Source organism: Hydra vulgaris, chromosome 06 (genome assembly GCF_038396675.1).
Source record: "Hydra vulgaris chromosome 06, alternate assembly HydraT2T_AEP".
In the NCBI taxonomy this organism is placed as follows: Eukaryota; Metazoa; Cnidaria; class Hydrozoa; order Anthoathecata; family Hydridae; genus Hydra; species Hydra vulgaris.
In genome coordinates, this window is record NC_088925.1 from 28,409,352 (window position 1) to 28,436,072 (window position 26,721).

The window sequence follows — 26,721 nt, forward strand, 5'->3', positions numbered from 1 at the left end:
TATATATATATATATATATATATATATATATATATATATATATAATATATATATATATATATATATATATATATATATATATATATATATATATATATATATATATATATATATATAGTATAGTTTAAAGTATTTCAAATTTGGAGAAGTTCTCGAAAATATTAGAGCCAAAAACTTTACACTGTTCGGAAAGTAGTAATAAAATACTTGGAAACTATAACTATATACTATAAATATATTTTGTAATTTAATTACTAAATTTTTTATTTACAGATTAAGAAAATAAGCCATTAAATTTATAAATAAAAAGCAAGTTTTTGATTTCAATTAATTCATCTGGTTTGCAGCACCTATATCTTGATCAATTGTAATCTTCATCATCTTCACCTAACAGCTCATCCATCCAAATTCCTAATTCATCTAAAGCCTGAATATCTGCCGGATGAAGAACAAGGTCCAAAGTTCGAAAATTTTGTGCTATATGATTTGGGGTGGCCGAGCTAAAACGACAAAGGAAAAAAATGTTTTTCCCATAGTGCGTGCTAAAAAACTAACTCAGAGAACAATTATATAAAGCATACCGTGGAATAACTGTAACGTTATTATGAATAGCCCATCGCAAAACAACGTGTGTGGGAACATAGTCATAATGAGCTGAGACGGATGATATTATGTCACTTTCTAAAACAGGATTGTAGTCCAAAATATTTGCAAATTGCCAACGAGAACCTAAATTCAGAAACTTCATTGAAATATGACAAAATATTTTGAAATTAATTTAAAAAATTTTTTTAAGTTAAAAAAATATTTTAATAAATAGAATATTAAATAAATATAACAAATAGAATGTGTAATACCCAAAGTTGAGTATCCCATATAACGAATATTATGTTGAGCGCATAGTTTTCTCAAAGGTCTATCTGTATGAAAAGGGTCGAACCAATTTTGAACAACGGAGACAGGTTCAACAGCCCAATCAATCAGCTCGCTAAGCATAGTAGTATTAAAATTTGATACACCTATGTCTCGCAACTTCCCTTCCCTTTTTGCTTGCTCCATTGCGCGCCAGGTTTCTTTCCACGTGCCATTTGGTTCTTCAAAAATCAAATGATTAAAACATGTTTTGAAATGTTTATAATGATAATTTAATAACAGGAAACACAGGATAAAAGCTACAAAATTAAGTAGAAATAAAAAAATAAATTAAATAATTTATACCTTTAGAGCATTTTAAGAAAAGGTCATCACAAATTACTGAATGAATAAGGTACAGGTTTATGTAACTTGTATTCAAATTTTTTAAGGAAAGCTCAATAGCATGTAATGTCTCATTATATCCAAGAAACATTGGGTGTAACTTTGTAACCACAAAAACATTATCTCGTGATACACTACTCTCTGAAATGGCGGTAGCAAATCCAACTTCTGATCCAGGGTAGCCATAAGCAAGATCAAATAACCTATGATAAAACTAAATACTGTAAAATTAAGAATTCAACGTGTGCAAAACACTATAAGGTTATGTATTGATAAATATTATTGAATATACCTATATCCAACTTCTAACGCATACTTTATTGCATCTTTTGTTTTATCTTCCAGAAAAGCTGTTCCTAAACCTAAGACTGGCACTAAAATAAAATATTTTGCTTTTTTATAATTTTATTAAACTTAACTGAATCTGTTTTTTATAAGGGCAAATTTACTCAAAACGTTTTGAGAAAATTCGCCCTTTTCAAAAACACTGATTCAATTATAACTCAGACAAAACAACACAAATTTCAAGGCAATTTACCTAGATCTTATGCGTTTTTAGGCGGTGAAATTATACTAAATATCAATATCTTGTTGTTACTCACAGTTCTCTCATTATATGACACTCGAGTATAAATTTTGAAATGGGGATAATTTAGTATATAAAAAAAAAAAAAATTCATAGCTCTTTAAAATTACACAATTTTTAGAAATAGATTAAAATAATTTTTAACATTTCTTTATATGAGAGAAATTTGTAGATCGTACAACATTTTTGTTACTATTTTTTGGAATCAGCACACCAAAGAACACAGTAATTCAATATGCCAAACACATCAATCAGAACACCAAATAACACAAGAATTAGGTAAACTGTTGAAAAAAAGTTTTTCATCATTGTGTAATTTACACCAAAACTTTTATTTACAAAATAATTAATTTTACTTTTATTTCCTGTTACAAGAGTTATATCTTCAGGTCGTTCATTTTTTTTTGGTATTCTTAAATTCAAAACAGCTAAATCATCATTGAAATCTATTTCAAGAATGTCTTTAAAAGAAATCTTTGTGTTGTTACATGATAGATGCTTCGACTGTTTCAATAAAAACTCCTTATAATGGATCAAAGCCTAAAGAATAGAATGTATAGTTTATATTTCTATTATAAAAATATTTGACGAAAAATTTAAAGGATAGAGATACTAAAGGATTAAGCACAAAAAAAATAATTAAAAAATCAGGTCTTTAAATTTTTAAATAATTTTGTCAAAATTGATGTTTTGATTATTTATATTTGAAAAATAATAAACCTAAAAAAAAAAAAAATAATAATAGTTTATAATAGTTAAAATTATTTATAATAGTTTTAAAGAACAGAAATAGTGATAATAATAACAAAGTAGCCTCCTTTACTGTAGTGGTCCCATCTGGAGTCTTGGGGAGATGAATTTAATAAAAAAAAGTTTCTAAAAAAGTAAAAGTAATTCTTTATATTGCAACTATTTTAAACTAAAAAAAACAACCTAACTTACTTGGGTAAAGTCGCTAGAAAAATCTTGCTCAAAAAAATCGACTTGAATATTTATATAACTTGCTAAGTCTTTAGGAGATACATAATACCACTTATGTACAGGAACATACAATATGTCGCCTAAACAAGTTAAATACCATTATATTGAAACATAAAAAAACTTCAAAAAAATCCTTTGTAAAATATGACACATTTTAGTCTAGATTTTTTAATTTTCTTATTACATATTTTTTTTTACCTGGAAAAATAGTCATCATTGAATAAGAAATATTGAGTAAACTTAGATCATTATGCATCATATCCCAAGATTCGATTGATTTCATGTTTTTCATGTTGGCGTTGGAATCATACACATCAAAAATAATTACAGATAAATTTGAAAAAAGTGGAGCTATGAAATTTTCAACTGTGCTTAAGGTGATTTTGGCTTTTCTACTCTCACGAATATGAAGCTTGACACCAGTAATCTCTAAAGAATGAAAAATTTATGAATAGACCATCGAACTACTTGAGCATTTTAACTATTTGAATATCTAATAACAGCATGAGAATATTTGAATACTCAAATATTTTATCAAAAATAATATAACACATTGACAAAAAATAGAAAAAGCGTTGAATAACTAATTTATAGTGGTTCTACTATTCTTATAAATAATTTATTTTCTAAAAACATATATTTTAAAAATAGAAATGAATGTTGAAAAATTTAAACTTATTTTTCTTTTTGTTTAAATTAGACCAGCTGATGAGAGTTTTCAGAAGCTATTGAGATTTTTTTGTTATTAAGCATGATACAAAACACCCAGGGTTGTCAACCGTTTTTTAAAAGAGTTGATTCTTCAATTATGTTACATTATTTATTTATGATTATTAAAATTTAAATTATTAAAAATTACAAACATGTATAAGCAACTTGAATATCCGAGTGTTTTTGTTTCTTCACTTTGTAATGTAGAGAAATGAAAATTTATTTTTATTTAACATTGATAATTTTTATATAATGTTTATAATTTTTTTTTTGTATTCTCGTTTTTTTTTAAATTCTTTTTAATAATAATACATTCTTTATGATTCTGATATTTACATTATATTTTGCTGTAAGGCTTACCATGTCTTTTTATTTTAAAAAATACTTGAAATAAATATTGAAACAACAAATAGTCAAAAAACATGCAAATATATTTAAATATCAAGTAATCGAATACTCAAACTGGATCCTCTATTTATGAATATTTGACAACAATAGCTCATCTTTTTTTCCAAGAGATCACCAGAATGAACCCCACAATAAATTATGGAAAAATTAAATATTGTCATCTAAGGCTTAAAGACAAGAGAACTTATAACTTATAACATATTTCTTTCAATGTTATCAGAAAAATTTATAAATTAACTCTCTTTACTTGGAGTATACAAAGGTTCTTACAGTTAAACTTGCCTCACCAATAATTTCCTGTGTAAATGTGTAAATAGGATGTTATTTTCTTTGGATGTTATTTTGGAATTATTTTCTTTTTATTTAAATATTCAAAACTATTAAACTCTTCAAATCAACTTTTAACTTTTAACTTTTTTGTTAATTTTAAATTTACTCTAAGGTTTTAAATTTTTGTTTGAAACACATTAAGAATCACAGATCATTATGTTGCAAGGTTAACAAACAAACATTCTAAAATAACTAAATACAGAAATTTATTTAAAACATACTTTTGTCATATTTATTGCCCCCTGACTACCCACCCACCCCCCAATATAAACCAAATTTACTCAAAGGCATTGTCTATAAGAATTAAATTGGGCCAATAGAACATGTATGATGACTTATAGACAATAGATAAATTTTAGTGAAAACTTTTTGAGTTTATCAAGCTGCTTATCAACAGGGATAAAAAAGAAAGATTCTGATTCAAAACTATATATATGGTAAAAACTAAATAAAAATACTTACTTTATGATCAAAAGACCTTCTCTATGATCAAAAGACTTACTCTATGATCAAAAGTCTTACTTTATGATCAAAAGACCTACTCTATGATGAAAAGACCTACTCTATGATCAAAAGACTTGCTCTATAATCAAAAGACTTGCTCTATAATCAAAAGACCTACACTATGATCAAAAGACCTACTCTATGATCAAAAGACTTTCTATATGATCAAAAGACCTACTCTTTGATCAAAAGACCTACTCTTTGATCAAAAGACCTACTCTATGATCAAAAGACCTACTCTATGATCAAAAGACCTATGATCAAAAGATCTATGATCAAAGACTTACTCTATAATCAAAAAACCTACGCTATGATCAAAAGACCTACTCTTTGATCAAAAAACTTACTCTATGATCAAAAGACTTACACTATGAACAAAAAGTGTTTATACAGGATATTAAAAATTTTAGATAAAATAAATTTTTCTGCCACCAATGTGTGTTCTGTTTAAAAGTTATTTAAAACACTAATTAAACCAAATATTAAACAAAATAATCAGTAACAAGTTTTTTATATAGTTTGAAATCTTTTGACTGTATAATCAATATTGATAGTTTATAACATAATGAAGCAACAGTGGAACAAAATGACTTCTTCACAAAAGCTAGTTTCAAACAAGTTAAAGATACTTGGTTATTCTTAAAGATACTTGGTCATTTCTAGTGTAGTTATTATGTTGTAGTAATTTAAAGAAATTCTGGAAATTATAGCTTATGTCACCATTTGTTTTTATTTGTACTTTTTACTTTATTTGTAAAAAGTTATAGGAAACTTACTTTGTATAAACTCATTACAGTGTAAAACTAATGGCAGATGAACATCATAAAGAATGGTACTCTCTTTTGGAAGAAAACCTACAAATTCTTCATTTTCAAATAAAACATTTTCAAATGTTGAAATGTCTCCATAAAGTGATTTAATAAACAATTTATCAAATTTCTCTTTTACGTATGATCTGTTATCCCAATTACGAACGGAATCCCAATTTTTTGATGCACCTAAAAAAAAAAGATTTAAAATATTATTTTTACTTTTTTTAAAAACAAACAAACAAAAAATCTCTTATAAAAATGAATGAAAAAAAAAACAACCTCTTATTATAACTGGACGATTTTGCACCAGATAATTTGCATAAAAGTAGGATCCGCCAGGAGAGAGTTGTAACTCATCAACATTTAAATGTTTGTTGTTATTCAAAGGAATTTCTTTGTTATGTATAAAGAAAACAAAGTTTATTTTTAAATACAGTTAAAGATTAGCATGCATGATTTCATATTTTTTTCAACAATCATTAAATATAATACCATTTTAAATACTAATTAAATAGTAAAACATTGTAGCCCAAATCATAATTACAAAATACAGCTTTATTAACTTTATTTCAAAACCGATTTATATGTGTATTAGAGCAAAACCCCACAAATAAAAACAAAAATCAAACATATATATATATATATATATATATATATATATATATATATATATATATATATATATATATATATATATATATATATATATATATATATATAGCTTTAGTTCTGCTCTCGCCCACACTGCCCTAAAATGGTTTACGAAAGCAATTTGCAGCTCTCGGGAAAATATAATTTTATTTGTATAAAAAAATAATTCGAATAAGAAAAGACACAGTTATTGCAAAAAAAAAAAAATAAAAAAGGGCGAGAATTAAAATGCAAATGTTTTTGATTAGATAGGAATAACTGATAAATATAAAATTATTACATTCTAAATTATATTGATAAAATATAAAGTTATTGAACTGATAAAATACAATATTATTGCATAATAATTAATTTTTTTAATGTTACAAATTATAGTTTTTATATAATAATTTCTGCATTCTATTACAGTAAGAAAATATCAAACATTTTTTAGAAGATACACTTTATAGCTTTTTTCAAATTTTTATATCAAATAAGTAATGTTAATAAATAAATAAATAGATAGCTAGTGTGAAAGCCCAAAGAAAACGCTTGTCTAAAGAATTTTATCATGGCGCCATAAATGATGCTCATTATGTATATATTCTAATAACATTAACCTCACAAGCATATAGTAAAAGCGAATCGATCTTCAAACATTAAAAATCAAATAACTATTATCTTAAAAAATTTTTAAACTATTTTTTTAAAATAAGATAGAAATTAACAAAAAGCACATTATTTATAAATTTTTTTTACACTAATTGTATTTGAAAATATGAAAACCAAAAGAAAAAAAAAGATCACTTTTGGAAGAAACTCTGTTAAAACCGATCAATATAAAATACATTTAATAAATTTAAAATTTTACATATGTAAATGTATATATTTTTATATACTTTTTATATAGCTTGCAGACATATGCTATATATTTTTTATATAGTATACAGAAATAATAAAAGATTTAAGAACCCATTACAAATTTTTTTTGGCAAACATGTTTTGTTGCAAAGCCATGTATTGCAATTTGAATTCTCGCATGACATCATGACATGACATCACGCCCAAATTTAATTCTTTTTTTACACTTTCTACATTTATTAACTTTTCTTCTTTTGGCTGAAGGTGATGTAATCAGTTCTATATTTTGAGTTACTTTTTTTCTGCAGGCTTTGGCAATGGCATTATGAGTTTGCAGATGGTTTTACATTTTTTAGCTTGTTTTTCAGCTAATATGAGTTGCTTAACTTCTTTTCTTTTGAGATGATCTGCAACATGTTCTGTAATACATTGGCAACAATTTTTGGAATAATAGGTTGCCTCGATTTTTTTATATGAGACTTATTTTTTTCTTTTTCATTTCAATTCATTCTCTCATGTAGTGCTCCATACTTGTCAAACCTTAAAGCTCTGTTGCTAGTTCAGAAGACAATGCTAAAGGTTCAATTGTTAGCAATGGCATTGAAGACGTTGGTTAACTAAACGTTGCGGAGATAGCTAATGCTTGTTGATTAATTTTGTTTTCGTTAAGTGGAAATAACCCAGTATATTCAAAACCAGCAATAGCGTGCAAACGTTTAAAAAACTTTCCTCTCTCATACACCTGTTTGAGCAACAGAGGAAAATTTTCTTTATTTAAGTTTTTGCATTTTGTGTCTTTGTAATATTTGGTAAAAATTGCCTTCCACACTTACTTAACATGGCAATAGACACCTCTGTATAGTGACTGATGAATGTGAGATGAGTGGGCTGGTAGACAAATCAAAATTATATTGTTTTCCTGACATAGCAATACAGCTGTTAAACTGATGTGAGACATATGTCCATCAAGATGTAAAATATGAGTACCACTAATAGCTTGACATTTTTTTTTCAAAGCTTTGTTTTGCTGTGTTTCCACGAATGGTGGTGTAAAGTATCCATCAGCATTACAGCAATTGTTCACTGTATAAAGGATTTTTTTGTTACCAGTGAGTTTCAAAACACACTTTGCACCTTTTTGACATACTACAGTTGCTTTCCCTTGATCACCACGGAAACCCATTTCATAGCAATTCCAAATGTGACAACTAGCAGTTATACCAGACAATTGATATTGCTTAGTGACTTGAAAATATTTATCAATTATTTCTTGCACACAAAAAGTGACTCTGGCAGATGGTAGCAAGTTTTTTTTGAGTTTTTCTTGCAGAAATTTCTTTTGACTATCGGTTCATAAATGCATAAACCAGTCTTTGTCAGGCCTGCCGATTTTAATAAGCTAGATTAACTTGTACAAAGTAGGTAATTTAAAAATGATTTATGTTAAACCATAACCCCAATCACATAGGAACTTAAACATATGCATCATCATTGACTCTGTTTGCTATGAAAGTAAGTTTGTTGATACTGATTCCTTGAAGCTAGCATTGTTGTTGTTCTTGGGACCTATTAGAGTTGAGAATGGAATGCCATATTTGAATGCAGCTTTTCTGATTGAAGTATATTTTTCTTTTTCATCATTTAACACAGCTTTTATACCTTCTTCATTGACTTTTTAATTGTTGTCATCTTGAAAGTGAATAAAGAATAAATATCTTCGAGTCATTTTTGCAATCATTGAGTCATTTTTGCAAAAAACTTTATATAGAAAGAACTCAGTACTAACACATGAGAAAAATTATTTAAAAATTCACATACTACTTAATAAAGGAATATAAAGTAAATATGTGAATGATCGGTTTTATCAGAAAAAACTTAATATTAATTTGTCTTATTTTTTGTCTAATTTTTAACTATAAAACAAAAAAAAGTTATGTAATCTGTATTAAAATTAAATTTTCTACAAGATAGGGATATTTGAATATAAATATTTGAAGCATTAACACAACTCCCTTTGCAAGCAAACTTGCATCACACTATACACTTAGAGACTTATCAATATGGTGCTAAATTCAAACCAAAACCTAAACATGTAAGCTAGGGCGATCCTGCTACCCCACAATTTTTAAACTCTTAAGTAGACGAGCTTGACTTATTTTTGTTGAGGTATTTACTTTTAACTAAGAATTGGACAAAATATGAGCTTAATTGGACAATTTTTAGTGATAGCAGATTTAAATTAAAGTATACGATTTAGGAGCAAAATTAAAGCTTTCCAATTTTTAGTTTACAAATTTTTGGGACAACCTAAGATAAATTTTTTTTATTTGATTCTGATTTGAAGAAGCTTTTTGTTATGGAAAGAGAAGGATAAATAAATTTAAGAACAATATATGCTATTTGGGGAGGGGTAATGGAAAAAGGGACGCGGTCACTTATTTTACACAACTTAAGAATTCAGCTAGACCCTTTGTTTTCAGTGAAATGGTGTCTCTGTTAAGTACTTTAATAAAACTTGTTTGGTCTGAAGTTCACCAAAGGAATCAGTCAGAGTTTATTTAGCATATTTTTGGACAAATTTAAAATATGTTGTAACCCATTCTTAATAATAATTAGGATAAATTTAAATTTAAATATATACTGTACGTTAAACACATTAAGTCAAAAATTTTAAAATTAAATTTGAAATATAAAGTTTAAATTTCAACAAAAAAAGCTGATACTATATTAACACTTGAATGTGTGTACACATTTAATTGATAGTATAAGAAAATCTAATGTGTGTACAATATAAAAAATAAATCTATTAAATCAAAATTAGAAGAAATAGACAATCCAGTCAGAACTTAATGTACCATCTGATTGGTTGTAATTGACTTTACCTTTGGTTGGGTAAACTTTTGTTGTTTTCTATAACTTGCATATTGTTCTGGAACCTATTTTCTTTTTTTAGCAGTTCCCACAGAGTCACTAGAAATCACAATTGAAGCTAAAAGACTTTCGTATTTTGCCATTTTGTAACTAGTAAGTGACCGGGGTCCTAGCCCTGGTTAAAAATAGAGGTTTTTACAAACCTTGTCCTAGAAAATTTATAAAATGTAGCAGGGGTTTATAGCAGGGGCTAGGAAAAAAAGTATAATACTTTATCTGTTATAAGCTTATGCATGCACTTACTATTTATTAAATACTGGCATATATATTTTTTTAAACTAAATCACTTCTGACAAGGTTGCAAGAACCCACTATCAAGTAATGAGTTACTAGAAAACAAAGGATAGGGTTAAAGAAAAAAGAAATGATTAACTGAAGACTTAAAATTGTAGGTTGTAAGAGTAAGGAAAACATAAAGATAGGTGAGAGTTTTAAGATTTTGTTGATGTGCGAGGAAATAAACTAGATGTGAAACTAGGTGAATAAAAAATTTTATAGCATTGAGAAACAACTTTGCTGAATGATAAGCTGAGCAAGAATGAGTTTTGGTTGATCAAACTAGAGATGATAGCTCATTTGAGCAGTAACCATGATAGTATTTATAGAAAAAAGAAAGAGATGCAACCTTAAAACAATGGCACAGTGGCTCAAGCTTGGCAAATAAACTGGGTGTAGCTACATTTACAATGTGCATTTGGACCTTGTCAGAGAGTGAGAGGGTTGTTATTTGTCAATATAAGAATGTCAACAATATTGCAATAGTTGTTTGCTGTAAATAACTGAGTTTTTTTGGAGTTGAAATCCACAAAACACTGCTTGCCTAAAGCTGTTATAGAAAAGAGATTGCTTGTTCTAAGAAACCAAAAAGTGAAGATTTTTTGACAAGACAAGAAGTTAAGTTGTCAGCAAATAGAGTCACTCTAGATGTAAGATCATATCACAAAGATTATTATCGTAGATAAGAATTAATACAGGAGCAAAGATAAAATCTTACTTAAGTTACTGAAAATGAAGAAGAGTGAAGGTCTTTAAGAATGACTTTAGTACTGCGGTTAGAAAGACACTATTTAATAATTTTAAAACTTTTATATAAAGAAACTGTTAGAGAAAAAACAAAAAGTAGAATAGTTAGAGAGGTTTGAATATACAGTGTTTAAATATACATATAGAGAATCTAAATATTGGAACCACTTATTTAACACTTAATAATAGTTTAGAGAGGATTGAAGAGAAAACATTTGTAAAACTATGATGAAAATGTACCGCACTATGTAGTGAGTGCATTACATATAGTGTAAAAAAGCTTTAATAAAGTAAGAAAATGCTCAAGATTTTTTTAATTAGAGAAAAAGCATAAAAGGGTAAGGCTAAAGCTTGACAATGGTGATGATGATGATAATGATGATGATAATAATGATAATAATAAGGATGATAATAATAATGATGATGATCATGTGGATCGTGATGATTTTTATATGTAAATACACATGCATATAAAAAATATATTTTAAATTAAAAAAACAACAACTTCAGGATGTATCAATATTTATGCAGCCCCGGTCACAAACCTGGCCCCAGCTATTTTTTATGAAATCCGGCCCAGCCGCAGTCAAACTTCAACAACGGTTACTAAATATCTGTAACCGGTTCCCTGAAAAAAACTACTATTTATATTTAATATGGTGAACAATAAAAAGGAGTCTTCACCAATAAAATCAGTCAAATCACTCACAGCCATTTTAAAAAGCATTGGAACCTTTTCTTTTTGAAGTTATTTTATTTGTTGGCATAATTTTTTAGCAATAGCATTTTATTTGCAATCTTTTGCCTTTGTTTGTCCTCTAAATTGTTATTAAAGAGATACAGTGGAGCCGATTCCTCAGTGTGGCACCATGTGTGACTGCTAAAACCTTTCAGAGCGGCATTAGAAATAGCTCAATCAGTAGTTTTATACACTAATAATGAATTAATAAGAATTAAATTGTTAGCCACCATGGAATATTACAAAATACAACAAACTGAACAATCCTCTGTAGCTTAGTAAGTTGTTTATTAGCAAAAACTGTTCCTTTAGGTAGCTGACTGATTTTCTTGTTTAACAGTACAAGTTTCATCTACAAAATTCAGAGAAAACCATATTTTACCCATTACTTAGATACAACAATGTATTAAAATAATTAAAAAAGTTTTTATTATCATCTTTGTTAAAATTTTGACTCAGTGCTTCTTGGCAAATATTGGTGATGAGGTTGTTTTTGTTTATAAATATCATATAAAAGCACAAAATTCAAACAAAAATTTATTATTAATAATTGCTTACATATATTTCACCAATAACATAGTAGACCAAAAGTAAGAGGGAGGGTAGAAATAAGCGCACTAAGCCGAATATTAAAAAGCAACAGGTATTCAAAATTACAAAGCGCTAAAAGATTGGGGATAAAAAACGTACAGGAATAGAAAGGTAATATGAAGCAATTAAGGCTATGTGGAAAATGTGTAGGCGGAATGACCTAATTGAAGCTTAAAAACTATGTATTTATATACAACCCTCGGAATTAGGGTCGCCATTTGGCAATGCCAACCTGAAAGTGTTTGAGGTAGGCAAAAAATTGCTGACCTCGTTTCTATGTTTTATGGTAAGACCTTTGTATCAAATAAATTTTGCCAACCTGATGCCGACCTCAAAAAGATTGAGGTTGGCTTAAATGGCTTAAATGGTATTAGAAATCAGAATATGAAGATGTGATCTTTTACATATATTCATAAATATTTCGCAAAATATCTTTTACAAAAATTCGTGGTCTGTGAAGCAACCTTCCATCAGTTGAATCTTACCTCTTGCAAAATTCACCAGACTTAATTGCTCTTATTGAGACAAATTTAAATTCCCTTATTACTTCTTCAGACCTCAATGTTGATGGGTACTATCATTTGATTTGCAAAGACTCCAATAATCACATACTTGGCTTAAAGGTATACATACGCATCAATTCACCTATTTGTCGTGAAATCAGATTCAAATCCTTTGACCATTCTTTAATGTGCTTCCGCTTATCACCTCCTCACTCTTATCACCTTTCGACTTATCACCTTTCTCTTTGTTCTTTATCATTCTCTTTCTTCCCAAGACTGTGCTTATTTAGATATATTCTCTGATCAAATTGACCATGCCCTCTCACATTACCCCTCTGCCAATATTGTTATTATTTATCGTTTTTTGTATTTGTTGTTGTGACTTTAATGTTCATCACACTGAATGGCTTGGCTCTAATGCTGCTGGCAATAAAACCTATAGCTTCTGCATTTCTCAATTTCTTACTCAGATAGTTAACTTAGTATAACTTTGTGACTGGTTTCCTGACAAACTAAATCATTTACTTTCACTCCTTGATTTATGTCTTGTCTCTGATCCTAGCTTGTGTTCAGTTTCTCCTTTTTCTCTCTTTGGTGGTTTTGACCTTGAAATGATCTCTTTGAATCTTTTATCTCAAACTTCCTTTTCAGACTCAACCTATCATAGCATTACTTACTATTACACTCAAGCTGACTGGGATTCCTTTCATGATTTTCTTTGTGACAGTCCTTTGTCACATGGTGTCTGGAAAAATTTTTGATATTATCAAATCATTTTTTTCTAACCGCTTAATCAAAGTAATACTTAAAGGCCAACACTTTTCTTCATTTCCAGTAACATTTAAGATATCTCAAAGTTCTGTCCTTGATCCTATTTTGTTTCTTATCTACATTAATAATCTTCCCAACAATTTTACATCTAAAGTAGCTCTTTTTGCTAATGACTCAACTTTATACTCCTGTGTTGACAAAAAGTTGATCTTGAATTTGATCTCACTTCTTTAACAAATTGGGGCTTGCATTGGCTTGCAAATTTTAACTCCAACAAAACTCTTATTATTTACTGTAAACAAATATCACAATATTGCCAACAATCTTATATTGATAAATGGCAACCCTCTCATGAATCCACTTCTTTACATCTTCTTGGATTTTTGTTTACTACTGACTTTTTATGGAAACTATATAAACAATTGATTGCTAAATTAACATCTGCTAAAGTAGCTTTTCTTTATTGTGCTTGTCATACTCTTATTCCTGATTCCATTCCCTACCACTACATATCTTTTATTCGTCCCTGTATGGAATACTGTTGTCATATACAAAGGTGTCAAAGCATGGGTTTTGCTTGTGTCTCTGTTTTTATGACTTGGCAACTCATTCTATTCTCTCCTAATGAGGGTAAGGCTCTAAAACTCAGTTTTATGGTTCTGAGGCTGGCTGGTAGTCAGGTTTCACGAACTCTGTGGTAGCTCTCAGAGAGACAGATTCCATCAACAGCTGAAAAATATCAGAGTATTAACAGTGCCATGTTGCGCATGGATGGTGTCCCTAATACTAATTTTGGTATGCATTGTTGAGGCCACATTTGGAGCCCTTTGTTATGGCTTAGGGTTTATTAATAGTAATGAGGCAATTGCTTGGACTATTAATTAGTGTTCTGAGTACATTCTATGCTTTAAGTCAAGTTCTTTAACAAATTTAAAAATGAATAAAGTACCAAAAACTATAAAACACTTCTGTTGAGTCTTATCTCTTGCAAAGTTCACCAGACCTACTTGTTCTTTGTGAGACTGATTTGAGTTCCGTTGTCTCATCTTGTGATCTTAGTACTGATGGATATCTTCCATTAAATCATAAAGACTCCAATAGTCACATGCTTGGCCAGGGCATTTACATTCGTAAGATTTAACCCATTTGTCTGGAAACTAGATTTGAATCATGGACTTTTATGTGCTTTCGATTAGCACCACTTCACTCTATTACCTTTCTCTTTGTTCTATATCGCTCTCCTTCATTTCAAGACTGCACTCTTTTTGATGTTATTTCTGAACAAATTGACCAAGCCCTCTCCCTTTTGATCATCAGCCAATATCATTGTTGTTGGTGACTTTAATGCTCATCACACTGGATGGCTTGGCTCAAGTGTCAGTGACTCTGCAGGTGTTAAGGCCCACAACTTTTGCCTTTCTCAATCTCTAAATCAAATAGCCAACTTTCCAATTCATTTCCAGACAACCAGAATCATTTATCTTCTCTAATTGACTTATGTCTTGTTTCTGATCCTAGACAGTGCTCAGCTTCTCCACATTCACCCTTAGGTGCTTCTGATCACGCTTTATTTACTATTGCTAGAAACCATTGTAAAAAGGTTTTGTCTAACGTCAAAGCCCGCTATTCTTAGGCATATGTTTGTCAAGAACTTTTCATCAATATCATCTCTTGATTCCACTAGTTGTGTTCAACCTGATATAGCCGTCAAACAGGTTGATCCATTGTTTGATAATTGTATCACTCCAGCTTCTGTATCAAAAGTGATTTCCTGCTTAGACTCTTCTACAGCTTGCGGTCCAGACAAAGTGTTCTCCGGAGCTGTCATCCATACTTTCAAAACTATTTAACAAGTGCTAATCGGAGTCTTGTTTTCCAGCATGCAGCGACATCTGTCATCCCTATTTTCAAAAATTCTGGAGAGCGATCTGACTCGTCTAACTACCGTCCCATTAGTCTTCTTCCTATCATAAGCAAGGTTTTTGAAACTTTAATTAACAAACACTTAATCTCTTATCTTGAGTCTATTAACTAACTTTCTGATAATCAATATGGATTTTGATCTTCTCATTCTACAGCTGATTTGCTAACAGTAATAACTGATAGATTTTATTGTGCATTAGATAGAGGTGGAGAGATTAAGGCTATAGCTCTCAACATTTCTAAAGTTTTTGATAAAGTTTGGCATGTTGGCCTTCTCCATAAGCTTTTTTATTATGGTGTATCTGGTAACATCTTTAAGATTATTGAGTCCTTCCTTTCCAATCGTAGTATAAAAGTTGTCCTTGGTGGACAGCACTCCTCTTTATAGCCTGTAACTTCAGGGTTCCTCAAAGTTCTAGCCTTGGCCCTATACTGTTTTTAATTTACATTAATGATCTTCCAGATATTCTTACATCTAAGGTGGCATTGTTTGCTGATTATACTACCATTTATTCTTGTTATTATAAGAAACTAACACTCTGTGATTGAGGGGGCATTTGAGCTTGAAAAAGATATAACTTCTGCGATAGCATGGGGCTCATAGTGGCTGGTAAACTCTAATTCAGATAAAACCCAACTTTTTTCAGCCAATCGTTATCATAATAATTTAGATTTTCCTATATTTATGAATGGTAATGTACTCGATGAGCTATCTATTCTTCATCTTCTAGGATTAACTCTTACTTCCAATCTTTCTTGGAAACCATATATCAAATCAGTTATCGCACTCTACACTTTCTTACTCCGAATTCTATTCTTCATCTCTATAAATCTCAAATCCATCCTTGTATGGAATACTATTGCCATATCTCGGGCAGATCTTCTAATGATGCCTTTTCTCTTTTAGACAAGGTGCGAAAACACATTGTAAACATAATTGGACCTGCTCTAGCAACCAACCTCCAACCATTACCACATTGTCATTATGTTGCTTTTCTTTCTCTTATCTACAAATACTATAATGGGCACTGCTTTAAAGAGCTAGCGTCTCTTGTGCTATCTACTAAATTCATTCTCGTGTTACTCGTCATTCAATTAAGTCTCAACCTGTGACTGTTCCTAAGTGCTCCAAAAACTTTTATTTGTCCAGTTTTTATTGAATTCCAAAGAACATCAGTTCTTTGGAATTCGCTTCCTTTATCTTGCTTTCTTGATCCATATTATTTGCAATCTTTTAAGTTATCTGTCAATCATTATCTTGCTCTACAAACTTCATATTTTCTCTTCCAGTAACTTCCAACTCTAATAGTGGATGCTTGCAGGCTTGTTGGAAGAAAAGATGTTGCAGTATATATATATATATATATATATATATATATATATATATATATATATATATATATATATATATATATATATATATATATATATATATATATATATATATATATATATATGTGCTGGTTCTTCTTCTGATGCTCTCCTGGACAAAGTCAAAAAACAAATTGTAAATGTAGTTAGACCTGTTCTATCTGCTAAGCTTGAACCTCTTTTACATAATTATAAAGTTGCATCTCTATCTCTTTTCTACAAATACTATGATGGTCACTGCTCAAAGGAGCTATCATCTCTAGTTCCTTCAACTAAAACTCATTCTCGCTTGACTTATCAGCAAAGTTTCATTCAACCCTTTTGAACTCATTCCCATCTTCATGTTTTCCTGACTCATAAAACCTACAACTTTTCAAGTCTTCTGTCAATTATTTTCTTGCTCTGTAAATCTATTATTTTTTGAATAAATCAGTGAGTGAATTAGAATAATAATAAAAAAAAAGTATTGAAATGCCTATTAAAATAAAATATTCAAACAGCCGTAACCAAGTTGTCTAAATAAAAAACTTTTTCATGGACAAACAAAACAGAAAACTGCACGCATCTCCTTGAAAGACTTTATACAGTCATTATTTTAGTTTAACTTTAAGTATTAAATAATAATAATAAAATATTTTACTAAATACACATGAATTGCATTGCTATAAATCATGATGCAATGAACCTGGATGTAGTTATGAAACCAAGCAGCCATCTCGGAACAAGTTTTTATACAAATACCTATCGCAAACTTTTCCTAAATTGGAAAATTTTCCTGGTGCCATTAACATTTGTAGCAGTCATCCGCAGCATGTTTACAAAAGTATTACTTACATAAAGAAGTACACTCGCATGCAAAGTGAGTAAATGATTTACAGTTGTAACATTACTTTTCTTTCTTCATATTTTACTTGTTATTCCCAATTATCTGGAAACTTGCAATTACTTTTTCATTAACAGATAATTATGTCGCACCTAATCTAGTTTGTGCTACCATATATTGCACAAACTAGGTTAGACTGTTTTGACACTCAGTCATTGAAGCTCAAAACATCTCCCCGAAGAAGATTTGTTGCCCTGTTATATACAATATCATCTTGTAACAAAAATTGTTTGTTATATGCCATTTAAATATACAATTTGTGACTTTTGTCACCAATTAATGATCATTATACAAATGTTATAGTATTAAAATAATGCAATGTGTGACTTTTGTCACAAAAGGTGGTTACAACCCTCTGTTGATATATTTGGATATATATATATATATATATATATATATATATATATATATATATATATATATATATATATATATATATATATATATATATATAATATATATAAACATCCATATATGTCTATATATATATCCATATATGTGTATATATATATAGAACAATATAGACCAATAAAGGAGTACATGTTAGGAAGTAATAGTACCAAACAAAATTTCTTTAGAAATTTTTTTGCTGCCCCTACATATCTATCCTAAATTTTAGCTAAATTTTAATACGCATTAACTTATTTTTATAAAAATAAAGAAATTAAATAAAGGCAGAACAAAACTACGCAATAAAAATATTTAGCAACTAATTATAATTAGAAGGAAAACTAACTTAAATACAATACAATAATCAGCTAAAGATATTATTATCTTACCTTGCAGGGATACCTCTGCTAATACTTTGAACAAAAAAAGGAAGATAATATAAGTCATTGTGTGTTAATAGTCATTATTTTCTATTTTTAATACTATCTAAATTTAATAATAATTTATGAAACAGTTAAGTCTTAAGAAAAACTAAATGTACAAAAACAAAATGCATAAATGTATGACTTATTTTCGAGTAAAAACTTAAGTGTAAAAAACTTAAGAGTAAAAAAACAAAATAAAAACGCGTTACTATTAAGAATAAAAAAACAAAATAAAAACGCGTTACTATTTTTGAATTGCAAGTTAAAATAAAAAAGTTAGAGAGCCAAGTAATTAGTAAAAAAAAAGTTAAATTTTAATTATAAGTGCAAACTTCACTTTCGATTTCTAAAGACACCATCTGCTGCAGTTTGGGGCTTGCCCGGAGCTAACTCAGTGAGTTTTTTCTTTTCGAGTAATTTATGACACAACTGGTTGAAATAGATTAATTCTTGTTAAAAAATTCATAAGTGATCCATAAGTTTCTAAGAACACCCTAATGATTTTATTGCCTTTTTTTTTAATGGGGTTAAATTGAGCTAGGGGCGCCGTAGAAATCTCGCCCAGGGCGCTGGTAGTGCTAAAACCGGCACTGTATATTCATATATATATATATATATATATATATATATATATATATATATATATATATATATATATATATATATATATATATATATATATATATATATATATATATATATATATATATATATATATATACATATATATATATATATATATATATATATATATATATATATATATATATATATATATATATGTATATATATATGTATATATATATATGTATATATATATATATATATATATATATATATAATATATGTATATATATATGTATATATATATGTATATATATATATATATATATATATATATATATATATATATATATATATATATATATATATATATATAAAATGATGACAAACTAGGATCTTTAGTCAAAATTTTATCTTTTCTATTGGCGAATTTTGGACAAAAATGATACGGGGTGGGTTTTTTTTTTAAGTTGTTATTTATTCAAAAACATTTAGTTATTAACAAGTACTTGTTAATTGCGATGAACTAGAAAAACGAAGTTCGTACTTTTAAATTTAACTCTCCCCTCCCCCCTCCCTCATACGCATTTGTATGCTATTTGAAGATCCTCCCTCCCCATAGGAGCGTACGTACTTTATGGACGACCCCCAAGATAACCAGGTTCTTAAGATGGTATATACCATACAGATATACAGATATACAGAGATACCGAGGTTATATAACCTCTGTTACGGGTAGGCTACTGATTTTTTTTTGCGAACTTTTTAAGTATATTCATACGTTCGACGGTATTACTTATTTATTTTCTTAGTTGTATAGTTAATATCCTTTCGTTGTTTTATTGTTGAAAAATTTACTATCTCCGTAATAACTTTTTATTATTCAATATTTTGTAACTACGTGAGAACGAAACAAGATCATCAAAAATTTATGACATTCTCAATGTTTTATGCTTATCTACTGGTAATTCCAGGGATTATATGAGATGATACATAAACTATATAAATATAAATATTTTAATATTTCGGCTGCAAAAAACAAAACACTGTTAATATGCTAAACTTATGCAACCTTTCCCTACATCCACGTCTCAGTTTCTAAATCAGCGTAATAAAATAAATAAAGGAAAACATAAAGGTTTTTTGTTTAAATGAAAAAATCCCTCAAAAAACTTCTTCATAAGTATTAACAAAGTTTCTAATGTATTAACTAAGTTATTACATATTTTAAATGAAACTGTTTAGAGGTGTAATCATGAATTACAACAACTATTACCATGATAACCTAGTAACTAAGGAGAAAACTAAAATAAGTTTCCTCTCTCTGACAAAGAACGGCAGGGAGACGAAACTTATGTATATTAGCTACAGGGGTGTGGAGTTGTAAAAAAAGTACCATCTCCGTCTCCAATCGTTGAAATTTTCAGAGTACGACTCCGACTCCAAAGCGAAATTTATGAAAATTTTTTTGAATTCTTTAAAAAGTATTACGCAATAATTAAAACTTTTTTTTGCCAAATATACGAAAAATAATTTGGATGTTAAATTTTTTGTACATGCACGTGCAATACCGAGAAGTTTTACTATTGGAGTCGGAGTCGCGATTTTGTTTAGCGACTCCGCTAAAAATGTTGCAATACCGACTCCACAACCCCAACTCCGACTCGACAGCCCTGATTAGCTACTTTAGCTATATTTCTTATAGTTTAAATTACTTGTTTTAAGATAAAAAATAAATCTATACAATAAGCAGATAGTTTCTGCTAATAACTTAGCTATCAGGTGGAAGCCATGTTTGGTTATGGCAATCATTTTAAGCAGAAAAATAAAAAACGTTTTCTAAACTTTTGTTGAAAAAAAGTTGTTCGTTTATTTTATACATCTTTATGAGAGGGAAGAGAGCACTTTCAAGTAAATTGGTCAAACGGGTTTTAAGAGACTTCTTCCAGGTGGATAAAAACCAGCGTACTGAGATTAATGCCTAATAAACATAAAATTGGAAAAAAAAAATATTTTAAAACGAAGGTTATTCATATATGGAGGAGTTTCCGTGTCATTAATTCTATAGTTAATAAAATATTCTGAATTTTTACTTGATTTGGCTTTACTTTTCTTTGTAATGCACTTTCAAATACATGTTCACTAACAATATTTACACAAATGTTTACACTTTTTTCTTGTTTTCTCATTCCCTAAAAGGTACGTTTATATTTTCTAAGATGTTTAGTGTAAATTAAATTCTTTCAGTGAAAATGTGAAATTAAGTTTTTCTGTTTTAGAACGGATTTTCATTTTTAACAAAACTGCGTAAGAAAAACGGCAAAAAAACAAACAAACAATAAAACAAGTGGATTAGAATGTGTTTTATTGACAATTTTGTTATAGCAAGGAAAAAATGACGCTCAAAGTAGCTTTCGTTTAAACCGTAACTCAATCTTAAGAAACAAAATTATTACGGATACTTTAGCGGATGTTGAGATAACTCTAGAATAGGGATAACGGTAACGTTTTTCATTTCAAAACGTAAAACAATTTACGCTTTATTTATATAACTCCAAAAATCAGGAATTTCGAGTATACCTTGTTATTTTGGATACCCATCAGAAAAAAAATTACCCTTTTTTTTCCATGCTATCTAAATCTAAAATCAATCTTAGATTGCACCAAGAATGGTTGTGGAATCTTGATTATTGCATAAAGGAACCGGGTTATAACGGGAGGTTGCTCTCACGAAGCAAAGGAAAGAGTGCACGCTTGTTTCACTATGCCAGAAAAATGTTCCCGATTTTCTGATGTAAATATTAATTCTTCTTGTGAACTCGGAGCATGCAGGTAAATTTATTTCAAATGTCTATATGTATACAAATTTGTGTGTATATATACATATATATATATACATATATATATATATATATATATACATATATATATACATATATATATATATATATATACATATAAATATATATAAATATATATATATATATATATATATATATATATATATATATATATATATATATATATATATATATATATCTTATATACAACAACAACAACAACAACAACAATAACAACAACAACAATAACAATATATTTACCAGTAAATATTATACAAAGGTGTTAAATAACATAATACCGACTAGAAGGTTTACTTTCATATAGCCTGGCTAAAACGAGGAGAGCGACCTTGTAAACAATACAAATTAATAAAGGACAAGGACAAGAAAATAAACAAGTTTCAAAAAAATAAATACAATTAAAATAAAGAAGAATAAATGAAAGCAAACCCTAAAAAAAGCAAAAAATAGAATAGAATATATATACATATATGAATATATCACTATAACACTAATGGAAAACTATTGTCTCTAATTAAGTGAATTTAAGAATAATTTAAGTTTTTCTTTTACACTTTTTTTATTTGGTTCACAGAAATGAAGAGTATTTAGCTTACTTTGAAAGAAATTCCAGTCACAAATTGCAGAGTTTTTAAAGAATGACTACCATAAAATTTTGTATCAAAAGCTTGAACACACAATCTGCCTTTTTGAGATATCCTAGTAGATTGGGTATGAGCATGTATTAATGGAGCAAACCATTCTGTAAAGATGGAGGGCATCATATCATTAATGCAACTGTAAATAAAAAGACAGTTTTTAATTTTTATTTAGTTAAAAAAATTTATTAATTGGAGTTCCTTGAATGAATCTATTTTGTGGAAGTTATGCTGTAAAAAATTTATTATTCATGTAGCTTTTTTCCTGAATAACAGAGAGACGATTCTTAATAGAAGAGCTATGTCCCAAAGATAAACAACCATAAGTGAGAATAATAAGGCAAAATATATAGATTTTAATAATTTTTTGTCAACAAGATGTCTTAGTTTAGACAGAATTGCATTAGATCTATTTAATTTTATTGTTAAATGATTAATATGATCATTCCAGGTTAAACTTTCATCAATCTTTATTTCAAGATAATTAGCCCATTTTAGGTGGAAAAGTTTTTTACCGTTTAATTTTATTTTAAATTGATAATGAGGATTTTTTAACCTTGGTTTGAAAATAATCAACTCAGTTTTAATTGTATTTAAAGAAATTATGTTGGCGTTTAACCAGTTGCAGAGCTTTTTTAGATCATAGTTGACATACTTGTAAGATTTACCTTTATAGATTGCCTGTTTAGGCCCTAACCCTGAGTTGATATATGTACTCCTCGCATATTCTACTTGTTAAACTCAGTTGATGTGTGTGCAAGTAATAACCCTGTCTCTTGCATTATGTATTGGTTCACCAGGTGGTCCTATTTTTTTCGTGTGGCAAAATCTCCAATTTTGTTAGAAATGATGCCATCCTCATTAACTAATTTTTCACATAGCATCCATGTTTCTTCTAATAATGGATCAATCGGGAATCCATCACTAACTCTCAATATCTGCCCATTCAAGTTTTTGTTTTGCAAAGTATACAATCTGGATCTCCTAGTCCGCTGATGAGATGCTTAGATTTCCTTCATTTTATTTTGAATATAAATTTTGACATTAAGAGATTTTCGCCAAACTGACAAAGCATTTTTTCGGCATTTAATTCTTGTTTGCTACTAGAAGTTGGGACAACAAGGTCTGGCAAATCTTAATTAGTTTCTGTTTCCCTTATCAAAAACACAGGGCGCAATAATCTTAATGCATTTGGTGAATAATTTTGCAACAGTGTCATATTTTTACTATTTTGATGGCACACTAGTTTCAGGGAATAAAACCATATTGAAACATATTTCATATGTTTTTAATCATTTCTTTTGATTTCATTGATGATTGTTACCCTGCTCCATCACAGCCATCCTTAAAGCACATATGATACTAACACCATTTACTGAAAAAAAAGATTCTTTAATTATATTTAAAACAGAATCAATTTTCATTCTTACAAGTTCTTTGTATTAAATAGAAACACCTTTTGCATCCAAAACATGACTAATTGTAGGAAGCAGTTTTTTTTCTTCCTTCTAGTAATTTGTTGGTTGTTGGAAAACAAATGGCTTTTGAAGCAAAAAAATCTTAATTTTCTCATTTGCTCCTTTCAGGGTTAGCACGAATCCTGATAATGCCTACCAAGCTGATCCAAAAATATCACTCATATAAGGTGATATATAGTGTGTCAAGGTACCCTGTGATGCAAATTTTGAAATCTTTTAACTTTGTCCGCAGGAAGTAATTAAATTTTAATGTCCAAATTAAGTGAAATTTCAACTTTATAGTGCGACAATAAAAATACCTGTAGAATGAGAATCACTACATATAATTTGATAAAAATTCTGGATAAAATTTCAGCCGGATTGGTTAACTGGTTAAGGATTTATGGCAGTTTTAGTTTATATTTTGTTAGTTTTTTGCTACTTAGACCTCAAAGCGTTATTGATTACTGAGATATTCGATTATTATTATCAATATAATGATCGATTATAATGTTCAATTATAATCAAAATAATGATCATTATTTTCAAATTAGTAAAAAATATTTCAAAATACATGAGTGTTCTACTATGTCATATCAACAGTTTTTATTATAATTTTTTTTTTGCTACATGTACCATTTTTATTCTTTAGACAAAAATAATGGTTTGCTATTAAAAGCATGGTTTAACTTGGCTTATTCATAGCATAAATATCTCAACATTTCCTAAAGTATAAACATGTTTGTATCAGCAAGTTGCTGGGACTCATCCATATTTTTAAGAATGTTCCTACATTCATTTTCCTAAAAACTGAACTTATGATACAAGCTCAGTTGAATGTGGAGAGCAGTTGGTCACTTAACAGCTTTTATCCAAGCAGTTTTAGGTATTTTGAAAAGATGATTGACAACTCCTATAAGGAGATACAAATCTATCGGTGGATAAATTTAATAAAAATAATTTCCAAAATGAGAATATTGTCAGGCTTACTGATGATTGGCAACAACTTTGCACGAGCAATAACCCCGCCAGATTACTGAAAAGACACAAGGCTAGATTTGATTCAGCCCAGTGTTTGTTTCCAGGTTTGGCAAGACATTTGGATTTGACATCACACCAGGACAAGGGTGCATATTGGGTTTAAAGACCACAAATTATATTTGCAACTCTTATTGCAAGCCAAAATTATTTCAACTCCATTTGAATTAATCAATGACCAGATTTGTTCAACTTTGGAATGAGTTTCTGGCAAATCTTTTGATATCACAACAATAATTTGTCTCTTAACTCCAGTGTTTTAACTCCTTTGTAACCCCTTTGAGTGAGAGGTTGATTTTTAGACAGTGAGCTGGTATTAATCCTTAATGCAGTATCAATGCTTGAAAAACAAAACTTGAAAAGCAAAAACTTGAAAAACAAAAACTTCAAAAACAAAACTTGAAAAAACCTTTGCCATCATCAGTTTTGAGCTTAACAAAATATCCGCCAGAAATTTTGAGAGATTGAATAACATGATTCACAAGACTTGATGAATCATTGCAGTTAGCCACAACTCAAACTCTACCAGAATCTCCTTTTCTTTTGGTAATTTTTAAGTCACTGCAGCACAGTGGGTCAAACTGCTGTTTTCATGGACATTGGCTCATAACTTTTGTACAGAAAGTGCTATGTGGTTGATTAAAGACTTTTTGGAAAAGGTTTTTATTTTTAAATTTTGGAAAAAACTAGAAAGTAATTTTGCTGCAGGATATTTAGGTCATAATTTAAAAGAACAAAATATTGAAAATTTCATAAAATTTGCTTTCTTATAGGTTATAACAAAAATACATATAAATGTTTATAAATATGTATGTATATTTTGTAATGCAAAGATTATGTAGGTATATCAATTACAAAAGCAAATAAAAATTATTAAAAGAAGTACTAAAATACATAATTTATTCTTATGTTAACATTTTAAAATATGTGTCATCTTCAGGTACAATGTTATAAGAGATATTTTGTTCAAGACAATATTTATCAGAATGTCCTCATTCATACCAAAATTTGCGGAATTTTTTTGACTTGTATCTCTTATCAAAAAAAATTTGGTTAGATGATATCCACATTTAGGATTTTTTTCTTGAGAGTCTAGTATGTATCAATCTTAATATTTTAAGTAACAGGTGGAAACTCGTTAAATAGGAATAAATAAAAATCTGTATGATTGCTTTTATATTGATCCACATAAATTTTTCTTTTTGAGGAAAATACTCAAAGAATTACTGAGAGCACCAGTTCAAAGAAATACTGAGAGCACCAGTTCAAAGAATTACAGAGAGCACCAGTTCAAAGAATTACTGAGAGCACCAGTTCAAAGAATTACTGAGAGCACCAGTTCAAAGAATTACTGAGAGCACCAATTCAAACTTTTGAAATAATGCATGATATTGAACAGGCAATTGTGCAATAATTAAATCCCTATATGATTTTGTGTGCAGTAGTTATCTAGCTATATAACCTGTTGTTGCTGTTCCTCCTTTTCCTATTGTATCAGGTCCTATTTTATACCTGTTTATCTTAATATCTCAT

At 28.7% G+C, this 26,721-nt stretch overlaps 2 protein-coding genes across 4 annotated transcripts in view; one reads left to right on the top strand and one right to left on the bottom strand.

Annotated features, from left to right (window-relative positions):
• Window positions 1-215: 215 nt before the first annotated feature.
• Window positions 216-18,708, bottom strand: LOC100201016 (uncharacterized). Its single transcript, XM_065799795.1, has 11 exons — window positions 18,595-18,708; window positions 5,869-5,982; window positions 5,554-5,775; window positions 3,023-3,253; window positions 2,786-2,904; window positions 2,200-2,383; window positions 1,550-1,631; window positions 1,219-1,460; window positions 858-1,094; window positions 582-729; window positions 216-500 (listed from the first exon to the last, which is right to left on the bottom strand). Exons 1-11 carry the CDS (start codon window positions 18,650-18,652, stop codon window positions 362-364), a joined length of 1,776 nt encoding a protein of 591 aa, XP_065655867.1. The 5' UTR covers window positions 18,653-18,708; the 3' UTR covers window positions 216-361.
• A 2,970-nt stretch (window positions 18,709-21,678) lies between these two features.
• The window catches only part of LOC100197103 (ubiquitin carboxyl-terminal hydrolase 48), an 89,922-nt gene continuing 84,879 nt past the window's right edge, over window positions 21,679-26,721 (top strand). The window contains exons 1-2 of one of the 3 annotated variants that reach the window (XM_065799798.1): window positions 21,679-21,695; window positions 21,852-22,026. In XM_065799798.1, coding sequence (XP_065655870.1) covers window positions 21,959-22,026 — 68 coding nt within the window. In that variant the 5' untranslated portion in view covers window positions 21,679-21,695; window positions 21,852-21,958. Of the gene's footprint in view, window positions 21,769-21,819; window positions 22,027-26,721 lie in introns of those variants that run through there. The other 2 variants (XM_065799797.1, XM_065799796.1) reach the window with 2 other exon arrangements.